This window comes from Erigeron canadensis, unplaced genomic scaffold, assembly GCF_010389155.1.
Source record: "Erigeron canadensis isolate Cc75 unplaced genomic scaffold, C_canadensis_v1 Conyza_canadensis_unscaffolded:40, whole genome shotgun sequence".
Classification (NCBI taxonomy): domain Eukaryota; kingdom Viridiplantae; phylum Streptophyta; class Magnoliopsida; order Asterales; family Asteraceae; genus Erigeron; species Erigeron canadensis.
The window spans coordinates 1-15,597 of NW_025215783.1; the positions used below are offsets into that span (position 1 = coordinate 1).

General features: G+C 35.3%; 1 protein-coding gene across 3 annotated transcripts; it reads left to right on the forward strand.

Annotated features, from left to right (window-relative positions):
• The first annotated feature begins 2,565 nt into the window (after window positions 1-2,565).
• On the forward strand, window positions 2,566-15,079 carry LOC122584564 (protein HIGH CHLOROPHYLL FLUORESCENCE PHENOTYPE 173, chloroplastic-like). 3 transcript variants are annotated; one of them, XM_043756649.1, is made up of 13 exons: window positions 2,578-3,168; window positions 3,261-3,473; window positions 3,558-3,762; window positions 6,254-6,329; window positions 6,439-6,574; window positions 6,711-6,815; window positions 8,780-8,860; window positions 9,674-9,763; window positions 9,839-9,904; window positions 14,218-14,274; window positions 14,359-14,436; window positions 14,513-14,560; window positions 14,796-15,079. In XM_043756649.1, exons 1-13 carry the CDS (start codon window positions 2,635-2,637, stop codon window positions 14,865-14,867), a joined length of 1,761 nt encoding a protein of 586 aa, XP_043612584.1. In that variant the 5' UTR covers window positions 2,578-2,634; the 3' UTR covers window positions 14,868-15,079. The 3 variants fall into 3 exon arrangements, with proteins under 3 accessions (XP_043612586.1, XP_043612585.1, XP_043612584.1); XM_043756650.1 differs by lacking the exon at window positions 8,780-8,860 and having other exon boundaries at window positions 2,577-3,168; XM_043756651.1 differs by lacking the exons at window positions 9,839-9,904; window positions 14,218-14,274; window positions 14,359-14,436; window positions 14,513-14,560; window positions 14,796-15,079 and adding an exon at window positions 9,485-9,557 and having other exon boundaries at window positions 2,566-3,168; window positions 9,674-9,762.
• Window positions 15,080-15,597: the final 518 nt, after the last annotated feature.

Genomic DNA, 15,597 nt, shown 5'->3' on the forward strand with positions numbered 1-15,597 from the left:
AAGTCTCTAAGTGTCTCAGAAGAGCAACAGTTAAGATTGTTGTACTCAAATACTTGAGGGGACCACCATCCTGCACGCAATTTCTCAATTAATTGATCGGTATCATCCACTGAACAGAGACAAGAATCAATGAGACACCGGTAAGTAGTAAGAGAGTGGAGGCCGGCTACCTTGGGTTTGCAACACTTTACAGAGTAAGAGAGTGAATTATTTCTTCTTTCACAACAGTCTCCCAGGTGTCGGCATCATCTTCCAATTATCCATGAGAAGTTTAAGATCAAAATCGTAATGAGCCCTCCATTATGTGATGAGAATCATTATCTGCAGGCAGAAATATACAAACAGATAAAAAGTGAAACCCTTTCTTCTTATCATGTCATCCTCATTCTTCTAGGGTTCTTTCTTTAATTCTTTCTTTCTTTTTATGTATGTATCATGTATGTGTATGTATGAAGGTGTGTGTGTATATATATATATCATGTGTACTACATTTATCTTTCTCCTATATATATATATATATATTAATATATATATGAATACTAGTCATATGCCCACGTGATGTAGCGGTGCGGTGATGGTAGTGGCGGCGAGTGGTGGTGGTGGCGGCGGCGACGGGTGGTGGTGTCGGTGTTGATAATGGCGTGATCTTTAATATAAAAATAATTGATGTAAAAGAAGATATTGTAGTTATTATAAGGGTTCGAGAGATGTATTTTGTAAATAATTCATTAGAGTATTATAGTATATTAAGTAGGAATATTATATTAACAAATAAAAGAGACCGGTAATTTGGGTAGTAAGTTCTTTTTGAAAAATAAGAAGGTCAAAGCTTTATAAGGTAATTCAGATAGCTGCACCCCACACTGAGGCAACTCAACTCATAACCAACTATTTCAGAATCAATTATGCCTAATGGTTTGAACATCAGCACACATATCCAAATGTAAATGGCTTTCAATAGGATACGTACACCAACATCAGTACACCAATTATTTATTTACACATGATATGTAAAAAAAAGCATTTTCGTACACTTGAAGTGAAGTTAGCTTTGAGCAAAATCGGTAAGTATAAGATCGATGGTTTGATTCTAAATGAAAAGAGTTGTAGGTTGAGTTCCTTCCCTTTACAATCAATAAATAGATCCCTTTCCTTGGAAATGGAATGAATGAATAAAGATACATCCGATCCAATCAATAATTAATATCAATAAAATAAAATAAAAGAGAAACCTCACCTATTATTATTATGTATTAGTGGTAGTATGAACGGGATGGTTGGATTGGGCAGCAGAAGCGGAAGCGGAAGGGAGTTCCATAATCTTGAGAAGGAGGAGTATGATGGTATGATTTGAATAATTAATTTAAGCAAGTGCCACACAGATACGAGTGTTACCACAGCAACACTGTAACTAATCATCCATCCTCCCCTTAACCACCATATACTCTCCATCTCCATCTAATTTAATAAACCCACCCCCTTTCGGTCTTATCGTCATCCCCATCCATCCTTATCTATAAACCGAGAATTAGGTCGAAACTTAAAAAAAAAACACTTTTTACAATATCTCTAAATTGCTCTTAACTTAAAATAAATAACACACTTTCACTTTCACACTACATTTTTTTTATCTCACTTTCTATTATACTATCACTTTCCAGTGTGACCGTGTACATCATCACCGACACCCCGACCATCTTCTTCCTTATCTATCATCATCACATTTAACTATCGTTTTTTTAATGTTACCGCAACAACACGCGAGCACCAATCTAGCTATAGAATAAGCATTTTAGTACTAGATGATGAGTACCCACAAGTTACAGCGACAAAAATAGACAACGTTTGAGATGTTGTGACAATGTTAATTTTAAATTAAATACTTAATCGGAACTTTTTATATGTATGATAGTTTTAACAATAACAAAGATAAAAAATATTTACGAACAAAGAAAATTTAATAAAGTAAACTTTTGTAAACGTATTTTACCCACTCGGTAAAAATGAAAATATGAATATATTAAGATGGAAGATAAATTAGACATAATAAATTTTTAAAAGTTTAAGGAGGGTCAGTTTCTTTTATAAAGAAGTATAAAAAAATAAAACTAAACCCACATAATGTTTTACTCCTTATTATTATTTAGAAACATAATGTTTTTATAAGCAAAGTTGTCTTTATGAATTAGCGTAATGCTTATATAAGTAAGGATATAATTATTTGAAAACTAAAATTTGTTTGAAACTCAATCTCACAATGTGTTTTGAAATATTTTAGTATTCAAAAATATTTTAATTTTCAAATAAGTATGTTTAAAGTAATGTCGTTTTTATTTAGTTATCATCATACTCGGTATATTTTATTTTCATTAAATTAATGTTTTAAATTTTATAAAATAATAATTTTATTTATATCGTTAAGCATAAAGCATATCTAGTCTACGTGGCAAATTGTTGGACGAATGTATTTTGTGGCTGGAGTTTGTGTATGGGTGATTGGGGGTGGGATCAGCTGACCTGGCGGCTGTTGCAAATGGACGAATGGAAGAGGGAGGGAGTGTTCTTGTTAATTTCATTTCATTACTGGGAAAATTAAATTTTTTTTTTTCCTTTTAATAGAAAAATAAGAGAAAAATGACAACTGCTGCACTGACCTCCACAGCAACAGTTGGTGGTGGACGTTTCAATTTCTGCGGGAGTAGTGCTTCTTCGTCTTCGTATTATTGTTATTATTATAATCCTCCTCCCCAAAGAAGAAGAAGACGGCGACGACGCCTAGTGGCTTCCTCCTCCTCATCGTCGCCTGATCCTCTTGGAAATGATAACGATAAAAACAAAAAACAGCAACAGATTGATGATGAGGATGATGATGAAAATCAGATGTCAGTCTCTGTTATCAAGAAGAGGCTTGTTGATGCAAATCCTGTTGGATTAGGAAGACGGTCCAGGCAATTATTCGACGAGGCATGGCGCAAGTTTTCAGAATTGGGGCAAATCTCTAGAACCACCCTTACCAACGACGATATTCTTCTTATTCAGCAAGGGGGCCCTATGTGCGAATTTGCAATCCCTGGGGCTCAGAACACTACTGTTCTCGTTGTCGGTGCTACCAGCCGTGTTGGTCGTATTGTTGTACGCAAGCTTATGCTCAGGGGATACTCTGTCAAGGTTGTTTTCTTCTTCTTCTTCTTCAATGCTATTTCATCTCATCAATCAATTAATCAATTACAGTTGACCTTATAGTCATAATGATCTGTTAGGCTCTAGTAAGGAATGCAGAACAAGATGTTGTGGACATGCTTCCAACTTCTGTTAAGATTGTGATCGGTGATGTCGGGGATCCTGCCACCCTTAGAGTTGCTGTACAAGGCTGCAACAAGATTATCTATTGTGCCACTGCTAGATCATCTATAACTGTGGATCTCAACAGAGTTGATTATCAGGGTGTATACAACCTCAGCAAAGCCTTCCAGGTTCACATTTTCCTCACATTACCACACAAATAACCTCTCTTATTTATTCATTCATTCATTTACACACACACGCCCTTGTTTCAGGACTACAACAATAAGCTAGCTCAGTTGCGAGCTGGAAAAAGCAGCAAAAGCAAACTTACACTTGCAAAGTTCAAGTCTGCAGATTCCTTGAACGGATGGGAGGTTCGCAAGGGCACTTATTTTCAGGATGCAGTTGCTGCTAAATATGACGGAGGAATGGATGCTAAATTTGAGTTCAGCGAGAGTGGAGATGCAATTTTCTCAGGTTAGTTAATTCTGAAAATATGCTAGCCTTTTAGCTCTGTGTAGAGAGTGTATTGCAACAATTTATAAACATCTGAATGGTTAGTAAGTACTATTGAAGATTTTGTTTATGTATAAAGTACTATGTAGTGTCTATAAATCCTTAATTTCGTGAGATGATATTTTTATATACTTATTCGTTAACTTTTATTAGTGTTGCCTTTATTATATTGGTTTGATACATTTTTTATACTATCATTGAAAGACAAAAAAAAAAGATATTATTATTTGTTTGAAAAAAAAGTTTATTATAAATTTTGAGAATTTTTTTAGTTAAACAAAAAAGATATTATTATTTGTTTGAAAAAAAAGTTTATTATAAATTTTGAGAATTTTTTTAGTTAAACAGAGACTTTATAGTTAGGTGAAAAAGTGATATATTTCCATTGATATCTATTCCAAAAAGTTGGTTATTGTTAATGGTTTGACAGTTCATTGTGATATAGGGTATTTTGTTAATTTGGTTGGAAAGAAAGTGGTTGTGTGATTAAGTTGTTAAAAAAGGAGGTGTAAATTGATTTTTATAAGAAAAGCTCATACACACACACGTATGTATATTATATCGAGAAGTGAATATAGTGTTGTCTTAGACTCAACTTGGTTGAACAACCTGTCGCATACTAATTTCTTTAACACATAAAATCATGGAGGCCCCATACAAAAATAAAATAAAATAGTATAAGGAGTTTTTCACCCAAGTTGGGTGTATGACAACACCATATTCATTATTTTCCACATATATATATATATATATATAGGGGGAAGTGAAGGTGGGGTTGTCCCACACCCAACTTGGGTGAAAAACCTCTCACATCTTGATTTTTTATTCCATAAAAATCAGGGGACCCATCATTTATTTATTAATATTAAAATATTAATATGTGAGAGGTTTTTCACCCAACTTAGGTGTGTGACAACCCCACACTCACTTTTCCCATATATATCCATATACACACCTTAACTATTGCTACATACATCTTAGGAAAATCTACACTTCATAATAAGAAACCTTGCATATAGGGGGAGGTTATGGTGCGAAGTTTCTTATTCAGTGAAGTGTAGATTTTCCGAAGATGTATGTAGCAATAGTTAAGGTGTGTGTGAGTACTCCTTAAATGTTAGTAACATACACTAAAATGTATGTGTTAACTAAGCTGTATGTTGTCCTTGAGTTTTAGCTCAATGGTTGAAAGGTCATCCCCTTGCATGAGGTATTGTGTTCAAGCCTTGAGGAGGACATTGGAATTAAGTCCCTTTATGAGGAATTGGCTTAGGTATATTCAGGTTTAAGTCTAAGGGGCAGGGCTTACCCCTATCAATTGTCGTGCCTTTGGGTGGATTAGTAGGGGTTTTTTCCCCCATCAGGTATTTGAAATAGGCATTTTGATGCGAACCCATCCCATAATAGGCTCGCATCATGCCCTAAGCTAGGTGTAGAACTCACTCCCAAAAGCTAGCTCATAGGAGGAGGGGACACCTAGGCTTATAAACCACCAACCAATCCCATACTTGGTCGATGTGGGATCATATCAATACCCCACCCTTTGAAAAGCCAACGTCCTCGTTGGTCACGGCTATGTTGGTCACGGTTGGCACCCTTTTCCTGGGTCCAAGCCACCACTCCATAGGCCACCACTCCGAGCGTTGGAACATCAAAAGGTAAGGATGGCTCTGATACCAATTGATGCGAACCCATCCCATAATAGGCTCGCATCATGCCCTAAGCTAGGTGTAGAACTCACTCCCAAGAGCTAGCTCAAAGGAGGAGGGGACACCTAGGCTTATAAACCACCAACCAATCCCATACTTGGCCGATGTGGGATCATATCACATTTCTACTTCGAGAGTTCGAGGGAGCTATTTAGCGCGGACCTGATTAACACAACTTATGCTAGACCTTCCGTTGTCGAATCGGACACGAAGTTTCCAGCAAAATTCACCTTCAAAAAAAAAAAAAACCTAAGCTATATGTTAATATTAACATACAAGTTAGTATTAACACATAACTTAGTTAACATTGACAATAACTATTATAAGTTGTATGTTAATATTAACATACAACTTAGTTTTAACATATAACTTAGTTAACACTGACAATAACTATCATACAACTTGTTTAACACTAGCATACAATGTCTATAGGAAAAGAAATCGTTAAGCTATATGTTTTCCTATAGACACTCTATTTTAGTAACATTTAAGCTGCCTATTAGTGCTTCACACACGCCACATAGTAACCTACAACTATATATTTATCTCTATCTATGGATCCTCTGTATAATATTTCTCTCTTTAAAATGTGACGTTCACTTTACATAGCTCGTCTGTTTTAAATGGTACTTTAGGCCCATAACATTTTCTAGCTGAGTATATATGTTTTCCGCATATAAACGATTGATGTTATAAGTATTCAGCAGTTTGTTCGCAACCCTAACATTTTACAATATAAACAGGTTATGTTTTTACACGTGGAGGATATGTGGAACTGTCAACTAAACTATCACTTCCTCTTGGCAGCACATTGGACAGGTAGTTCTTAAATAGCTGGGTCCGGGCCTCTTACTAGATTCTATTTGCATAATATATATCTTCCAAATTTTGTACTGTTGCATTTGTAAATCTAGTCTTCCAACTTCAGGTATGAAGGTCTCGTGCTTTCTATAGGAGGGAATGGAAGGTCATATGTCTTAATTGTTGAGTCCGCTTCTTCAGCAGACACAAGCCAGAGCAATCTGTACTTTTCTAGAATTAGTACAAAAGTAGGGTTTTGCAGGGTGAGTTTTTTTTTTATCCTTCACTAGTATGAATTCTATGTTAGGGTTCAAGACCAATTAACAACGTTTTTAAACTTTTTTGCTTTTCACATGTGGGAATCTTAACTCTCACATTTTCTCAATTTTGTCTTGCCAGGTAAGAGTACCGTTTAGTTCGTTTCGGGCAGTGAATCCCGCTGATCCACCATTGGATCCATTCCATATACACACCCTGACCATACGCTTCGAACCTAGAAGACAGGTTTATTTTCCATTCAATGTCAGATGACTCATAAAAGCCATGATATCCTACATATTATAAAAGTTATCTCATTCTTACATTTGGTATATGAATTCAAAAGTTATGATGGTAATAAGGAGTTAAGATATGCATGCGTTTATATGATAAGAAAAGATATATTATAGAATGCACATATATGTTCACAAATCACAACGCTTGCAACCGCTTATCTCTAAGATTTTTACTTGATGAAGTTAGTTAGACAAATGAAAATGTATGTCTACCATTAGTTTACGATTATTGGAGAGTGTTCCTTTGAGAGTCCCTATATCTAATGGTTCGAGTCTACGAGAATTAGTTAGGATTGAGGATGTAAAGTCGGGGTCTCCTGTGAGCATGTTGGAGCGATATGAGGCTCCAACGGGGCCCTCTGTTTACTCATGAGTGGGATCCGTTGCAACTAGGTGTACTATGGTTTGAAGTTTGGCTTCTTTGTTGAGCTAAACCTGTACTTTTGTTCCAATGTTCCGTGTGTTTTAGGATTACGATTTATGAAGACTTGGATTGTTGCGTGCTTGATTGGTGACTTGTTTTCTCGCAAGGCCTTCAAGTGGGAGATTGTCGGGTTTTGTTAAGGCCTTAGGCTTATTAGCCTAGGGCCGGTTTTAGCTAAGTGTTTAGGGGCCCATAGTAGGTTTCCTTACTCACCAAACAAGAAACTCTAGACTATTATCTATATATATATATATATCCTAGCCTTTGCATTGTAATTTTGTACCGAGCAATAAAAATCCCTAGTTGTAGTCGTAGATCAGTTGACATACATGGTGTGAGATACCACATTATATTCTCGTGTTCTATACTTGTTATTACTTTTGCTGAATCTGATTCCTAACACGCTAAAGATCAATTTAGTACTATTGTTCCTCTATTAGAATCATCCTTCTTCTAAGTAGTCTTTAGTTAAAGGTGTTGTGGTGTATAGGAAATGGCCAAGTTTGTTGACAAACCTTTTCAGCAAGACCTTGATAAGCACGTTGAGGTCTTGAGGAATGGAGACTTAGTGTAATAATCACCATCTATAATAACGAAGGTGATGGGTGATTTGTAGCTACAACAACGGTATAAAATTTTTGTCATACCATGAAACTTTGGGAAAAAGTGTAGATTTAGGTGCTTCTAGGTCTGAAAGCACTATTGGGGTTTTTTGATATCCATGCGAAGCCCACTAAAACCATGTGCCTTGTAGGGCTGTAAACGAACTGAACCTTCAACGAACAGTCCATGTACCGTTGAGCGGGAAGTTCGTTCTGCGTTCTTTCATTTAGTTAAATGAACGAACATGAACACAAAAATTCGTTTGTTTAGTTAAATGAACAACATGAATAAGGTTCTCGTTCGTTTGTATATGTTCATTTGATAATCTTTTTGTGAACGTTCATAAACATTTGTTTGTATATGTTCGTTTATAATCTTTATGTATATGTCGTATATAAATACTTCTTTCACACAAACCCTAGGGGGATGTTTAGTAGGAGGGAATCATAGAGATTAGAGAACAGATTTGTAATAGAGAATGAAAATAATGGGAAAGAGAATGAGTATCTAGAAAGAGAATATATTCTGTTGTTTGGTATAAACAGTCTTTTTGACGGATCGTACGTCAAAAACGGAGTCCTGTAGCAAAAGTTATGCCCATTTTAGTGAGGCACCTTTAGAAGCTCTATCTTGGGCTTCTAAATATATCATAGTCTTCTCTTCAATACTTGGGCCCGCATCACATCCCCTAAATATTTTCATTTTGGATATGATGTTTTAGATATTAACTTCTTTTTTTAATTTTCCTTAACTAGATGAATGTTTAATATTGGAATTATAATTAAGAAAGTTCAGGGTAAAATTAGAATCATAGTGATCAAATCGTTTGGATGAACTGAGATTATGCTACGAATACTGATGGTCTAGTTATCTTTTCTTTTTGACAGAGACCTGCTGAAGGACCTGTTGGAACGAACCAGGACATGAGAAGCTTCCAAATGATATTGGAATATATAAAAGCATTACCTGTAAGTAGTTCTTGAAGTTTCTCTAAGCTCTTATTTCTCTAAAAGAGCTGGGTCTTCCCCTTTTCCATTTCTTATCATATCCATATATTTCATTGGTATGTCTTTTTCTTTAGACCATGTTATTTACTCCTCCTTTTGTGGGTCTCTAATGCACAAGTTTTAGCCCGCTGCGCCCTTTCCACAAACCAGGTAACACTCCTTTGTAAGGGGTGGCTCCTAGATTTGAACCTTTGACCTCGGACCTCCACCTTTATGCGAGTGTTATCCTCCTTTCAAATTTTTCACAAACGAACTTCAAGAAGTTATTCTATGATTTTGGATCCTATGGGGTTGTGAAATTTTGAAGATTTATCATCATATCCCGCATTATGTTTTGTTAATATTCACAACTCTAGGCATTTAGAGAATTTTTTTTTTTTTTTGCTATAACCAGTACTTTAGTAACAATTAGATAGAGAGTTGCATTCGAAACTAGACACACATTTTGTTTGTCCCACCTCGCCCATGGTAGCTAGGGTTTATTGTTGATTAGATTTTTTAATACCCATAAGTGTAGGATTATGTGAAATTGAGAATATTATCCTTGAATTAATTGAATAAGTCCATCTTACCTCTCGTAAGTAGGTTATCGGGAATTGGCAAGGCAACGAGTTTTGTCCATGTTCGTACAGTGTTTACATAAAATAAAGCCATTCAGGTCTTATTTTCTTTATGATCATGCAAATTTGTTTTGTGATAGGTTTCCATCAGACATCCCTATCTTGTAAGTTATTCATTCGGGTTTTTTAATTTGGATAATAACCTGTATTGCAGACGGGACAAGAAACAGACTTCATCTTAGTCTCGTGTACAGGGTCGGGAATTGAAAGTAGCAGAAGGGAGCAGGTTTTGAGAGCCAAGAAGGTCTGTTATTATTTGGTATATTGTTATGTTCGTATTGTGTTGTGCTAACTTACTTGTAAGTTGAGTTCGTTATAGGCCGGAGAGGATTCACTGAGAAGATCAGGCCTTGGGTACACTATAATTCGTCCTGGTCCGTTGATGGTGAGTTCATCACCGTTTATCTAGTATTAATGAGTTTGGTGGTGCATTTTTGGAGTATAAGCTAGTTCCAATCTGACCAATCACTCAAGTCATTATCAAATTGTCTTTTATTTTATGGGTTCTTTCATATGGAATGGGAAGAGAGTAGGGATGGCATATTATCCTTTATACCAGTTTAAACAATATAAGAAACAAAAGTAGCAGTTCGGGCTGACAATTCTAGGTTGGTTATGTGAATAGAGAGAGAATGAATATCTATATCTCAGTATTTTCTATTGATCAAGGTGTAAGGTATCAATACATAAATAAAATGCTATACCAGGAAACAAATTAAATGACAAAATCCTAAATTGTTATTAATGAAGAAAACTCAACAGAATATTGCCTGAAAGAAACCAATATTAGCAATGCGTGTAGGACTAGAATGTTTAGGTTTTATACTTTCTAGATCGAATTTTGATAGACACTTGGATTGAAACACCAAATTCACTACTATCCAACGCCTACTTGCTTAATCACCAAGAAGGTTTATATAGTTGTCTTACATTTTTGTTTAGAATGACCACATGAGAGTTTATATGCTTGTCAAACCAACCTAAAATCCCAAAAAAAACCGTATTAGAAGTTGCGATCATAAACTTGTCGCACCCACACTTGTCTTACATTTTTACTCACGCTTCTAAAGTAATTCCAGGATCCCATGGATATTCATCCTCATAATCAACTTCTCTTCCGACGCCTTTGCTAATCGCACAAAATCATATTTGTTCTGCTAACAGGGCTACTATAACACCTGTCGTTTAAAAACCTAGATTTTTGAAAACTTTCCCTAATAGCGTCTAACTTTGTGGAAAAACAATCATATAAAATATGCTCCATCCGTAACGGGTGGTACCTTACAATAAAATGGTGTTACTAAATCGTACCATACTACCATCACAATAATAAAAGATAATCAAAGTTTAGCACCAATATAAATGCCAACATTATTAAATGCAACATAAGTCGTAAATGAAGTAGTCAAAACAAACGGCTAAACATAATATCTAAAGTTTACTTACTTATCTTTCTTTACTTTATTACTTTGCCTAGACGTAGGCTAAGTGACTTATGCCACTTTCTTAGGGATGTGGGGTTTCTGTATATGCAATCATAGACGTTACATGGAGTTTGCACACTTGAATAAACTGTTTATGCCTTTATGCATTGTTGGTTAGTTAATCCACACATAATACTGAAACGTAAGTATATAACGAGAAGTATCATTATTCCCAAACTACGTGACCACGTACACACTAGCTCTTTGGAACAAACATGGGTTAAGCTTAACGCAAACTAATCACATATAGCATTCTTTACTTCAGGGCCTTCGTGAATGTGTGATGACATTCCTATTCACGTGTCTATTGACTAGGTGTTCAAGCCATGCAAAAAATCATATAACAAACATTTTATCATTTCATAACATGTATGTTTCATCATACCTTCATATCATGCATACATACCATTCATCATCAATAGTAATCATATATAACCCATAGCAACCTCCCATACATTCCCATAAACATTCAAGCATTTATTACATTTATTTGGGGGTTTTTAACTTATAAAAACTGATTTGTTGTACCCTACAACCTACAATGAGTTGTAACTAACTACTAACTTAAAGCGCTGCTAAGTGACTGGTATATGAAATATGGATAATTTCGGTGGTTTTTTTTATGTAATTTTAATATCATGGTAAATATTATATATAATTATATATATACCAAAAAAATCACAGTTATACTGTTATATCAATTAAATACTTAATCAAAATACCAAAAGTCAAGCTTAAAAGTGTCAATACTTGATAGATTAGTGTTAATACTTGCAAAAATTAGTGTTTCTTATGTTGTATTTTAAGTTTGGACAAAAATAAAAAATAAAAAACTAAATAAAACCTGAAAAACTGGTATACCACCGAAATACCACTGAATCTTGGACCGAAATTTGACCATATTCGGTGAGATTCCGGTAAATTTCTTCGAAAATCTCGGTACCAAAATTTTGGGCAGAAATTTGGACCAGTGGAGGACCGAAAATCGAAATACCACTGGTATACCACTGAAATTGACTACATAGAATAAGACATACAAAAATATGCTCTGCATGAAGGAAATATCGCATATTTCATGTTTTTCAAAGTCAGAGAATTTCATGCGTTGATCTGCATTTGAAAATTCAAAATATGCGTCGCATGAATCACATGTGCGCCTATCAGGGTTCGGTCAAGAAACCTAATTTAAAACTTGCTCTGAACGTCATTAGATCCCAAACCCTTAGCCCTACCCAGAGACATAAAATTAACCTTTTTTATGATACAATCGATGACTTTAATCCACCAATTGAATCCTTCACTCATTACAAACATAAATCACTCAATTGATCACCCGAATAACACTAAATCAATAAACGTTTTGTGATTTAACCCAGATTGAATTCACATAAATGACTCACAATATCATAAATCAAAAGAATATCTATATTAATTGTAGATGAACTCAAGGATCCAGATGCTTAACAAAAACTTGATTGAAACACCAAGAAATGAAGGTATTTGAAGGGGATTTGCTTTGAGAGGGAAAGGCCGGCTTTGGGGTTACACAGATGTAAATTTTGTAGAATGGAAATTAGGGAAGCCTACTTGTCACTTAACCCCTAGGCTTAGAATACGTATTAACCTACCAAACACTCAACTTACATAACTTTACTTCTTTATTTAACTTTCATTGATCACATACATATTAATCACATAATTTATTTAAAACACATAACTTAACAGTATTTAAGGTTGACTAACTTAAGGTCAAAAGTCAAACATTATAGATTCGGGATATTACATCTACCACGAACATCTCCTAGATTACCACAATCTTCACTTATATCTTCCACCGCAACCAGTTTTGAAAACCTTGTGGTTTCTTCCAAGGGCTCCTTGCTACTTTCTTCTGATTCCGTTGATTGTGTACCTTCAGACTCTTCCATGTTTCGAACACCAGCACTAACATCAATTTTGTTATGCTCTTTGAAGTTCCAATTAGACACATCGTCGCCACTAAAAACCGGCCTTAATAATGCTACCAGCTCATTCTGTTGCCTTGCACTGTTCCCTGGATTCAAGAGTTTGGTTAATTTTCTCCCATGTAGCATCAGTAGTGTGGTGTTGCTGCAAGTGTTTCCGTAACCCACAAAACCACAGGTGGCAAAGTGACTTGATATGTACTAAACAGAATTTAAATAAGACAATAGAAAGAACACAACAGATGACTCAAAAGAAACGATAATTGTAAATTAACTCACTTAGGTGAGCTGGCCACCTATAGGGCCCACTGGGGAAAGACTTAAGCATAGGTTCAAATCTTAGTCACAGACGGATTTCTTGCCTATTATCCAGTGGGTCTTGGGACAGTACTCACCGGCAGTCAGGATTGCAGGGTTCTTAGACATAAAGAAAAAATTTCTTTTCGGGACTAAGGGGTTCCCGCTTACTTACCTTTTCTTTTAAGAAACGCTTATTGTATAATAGATAATCAACTAAATTCAAGTTTCAGCAACTCAAACTGGATTTGAGTTCCGGCAAACTCTTAATGAGTTCAAAGAACCAAAATAAACCGACTCAATGCCTAAATAAATTAAGATCCCTGCCTTATTAATAGATACCTCTAACTTGGCAAGCACTTGGCACCTTGACTTTCTCATTTATATAATTATATCTAACATTGGCAGTGAGATTGGCATGTCAAGTGGTACATATTCCAACTTCAGCCAACATCATCCGTTTGACTTGATCCCGATTTGAGCAATATCAATAAGTTCTATATATACCTAATTCACTACCCTATACCTTGTTTGACCTGAACCCAATTTGCATAATAAGTTTGCCCCAAATTTTTTAGTTGGATTTAGTTTTCCATCAGGTTCGTGAGATAGCAACCACAGCAAGATAAAAATGTATAAAAGTATGCGTTAAAATAGAAATATTAAAATAACCATTAAGATGAAAATTATTATAGAAGTGTGATCGATGAATAGTGTGAAACGACAAAATTCACCTCCAATACATGTTTTTATATTTGCTTGCTTCATATGTTTTGCTACTTCAGATATATAGTTTCTCCGTCCACCAAAAAAGAAACATAGTAGCTTTGATACTTTTACCATGTTTAACCTTTATTTCACCAATAGCTTTAACTACCATAATCATATTTAGTTTCATCCTGTCTATGATATGCTTTGGCCGTTTAATTTGCTTGTGGTATTGGGTTTATTAGGAAGAACCTGGAGGACAACGAGCTCTCATTTTTGATCAGGGAAACAGGATATCTCAGGTAGGAATACTGATGGATAATCAATTAGTTCATTATAAGTATTGACAACCTACCCAAGCTTAGCATCAGGGCTACTTCTTGTAGGGGATCAGCTGTGCTGATGTGGCTGATATCTGCGTAAAAGCGTTGCATGACTCAACTGCAAGGAACAAGAGCTTTGATGTCAGTAACATATTGTTTACTTTCATCCTAGATGTCTTTGTTGCATAATTCAACCCCTGATCATGTGAATGAACAGGTATGCTATGAATATGTTGCTGAGCCAGGGAAGGAGTTGTATGAGCTGGTAAGACATGTAACATCAGTAGTTATAATTTTTCATGATCAAAAAGTTTTTCGTCTATGTGACATTTTAAGTTTAAAGAAACTATTTTGACTTCATAGTCCTATTCAAGTACAACCCTGTTAGATGTGGAGAATACATGTTTAAAAATTAAAAGTGTAAAAGTCTCAGGTTGTATGAGTCATGAGTTCATAATTACCAAGAAAGAAAACCTATGCTTATTTGTGTTTCTGTGTAGGTGGCACATCTACCCGACAAAGCAAATAACTACCTAACGCCAGCATTATCAGCTTTGGAAAAGAACACATAAATCGTCCCATGGAATGATCTTGTTTGACCCCCCCCCCTTCTTTTGTACATGGAATGGAATTACATACCTCTTTTACCACTTGTAAGGCTTGGACTTAATATACGACAAGAACTAATATAAAAGGCTGGTTTGGAAGAAAATTTGGAGGTATTATACACGAAAGACTTGGAAGAAACTAATAAAATGTACAAGGAACCTTACCTTTGTGGGTCTCTTACAATTGTTGATATTGATTGTTAACAACATTTTTAAACAGGGGTTGATATTCCATAAAGTAGTGTAATAAAAGTGTGAGACGTAGCAGGGGTAGAACGCATGGGGGAAAACAGCACCTGCCTCGGAGTTTGAGGGAGAGTCAGTGTGAAATATAGTTTGAGAAAAAGAGTGATGGAGAAAATGAATTATTCAAATCCTATACAAAAAAGCATTCAAGCAAAAACCCAAACATCAACAAAGAAAAGGTGAACATACTTGAGCTTTATAATCTGTCAGCCGCATTCTATTCAATGCTACAACTACTAACTTCTTAGTCACAACCCATTCAATATTTACAAATTCTAGAGCAGCAGGTCGCGACTTAACAACTTTATTCCTATGAGACGGGTTGGATTGCAAAATATTTTAATTTAATGTGTACCAGATACATTTTCTATTCGATTCCTATTCCTATATACCAAAGCATATAAACAAAACCCGACACAAAAGAAAGACTTGATGAATAGACCTCAGC

Excerpts from the sequence above, each read along its gene's own strand:
- LOC122584564 (XM_043756649.1), top strand. The coding sequence starts at position 2,635 with ATGACAACTGCTGCACTGACCTCCACAGCAACAGTTGGTGGTGGACGT. Across the intron at positions 14,437-14,512 it reads CAAGGAACAAGAGCTTTGAT|GTATGCTATGAATATGTTGC; the intron begins GTCAGTAACATA and ends GTGAATGAACAG. Across the intron at positions 14,561-14,795 it reads GGAAGGAGTTGTATGAGCTG|GTGGCACATCTACCCGACAA; the intron begins GTAAGACATGTA and ends GTTTCTGTGTAG.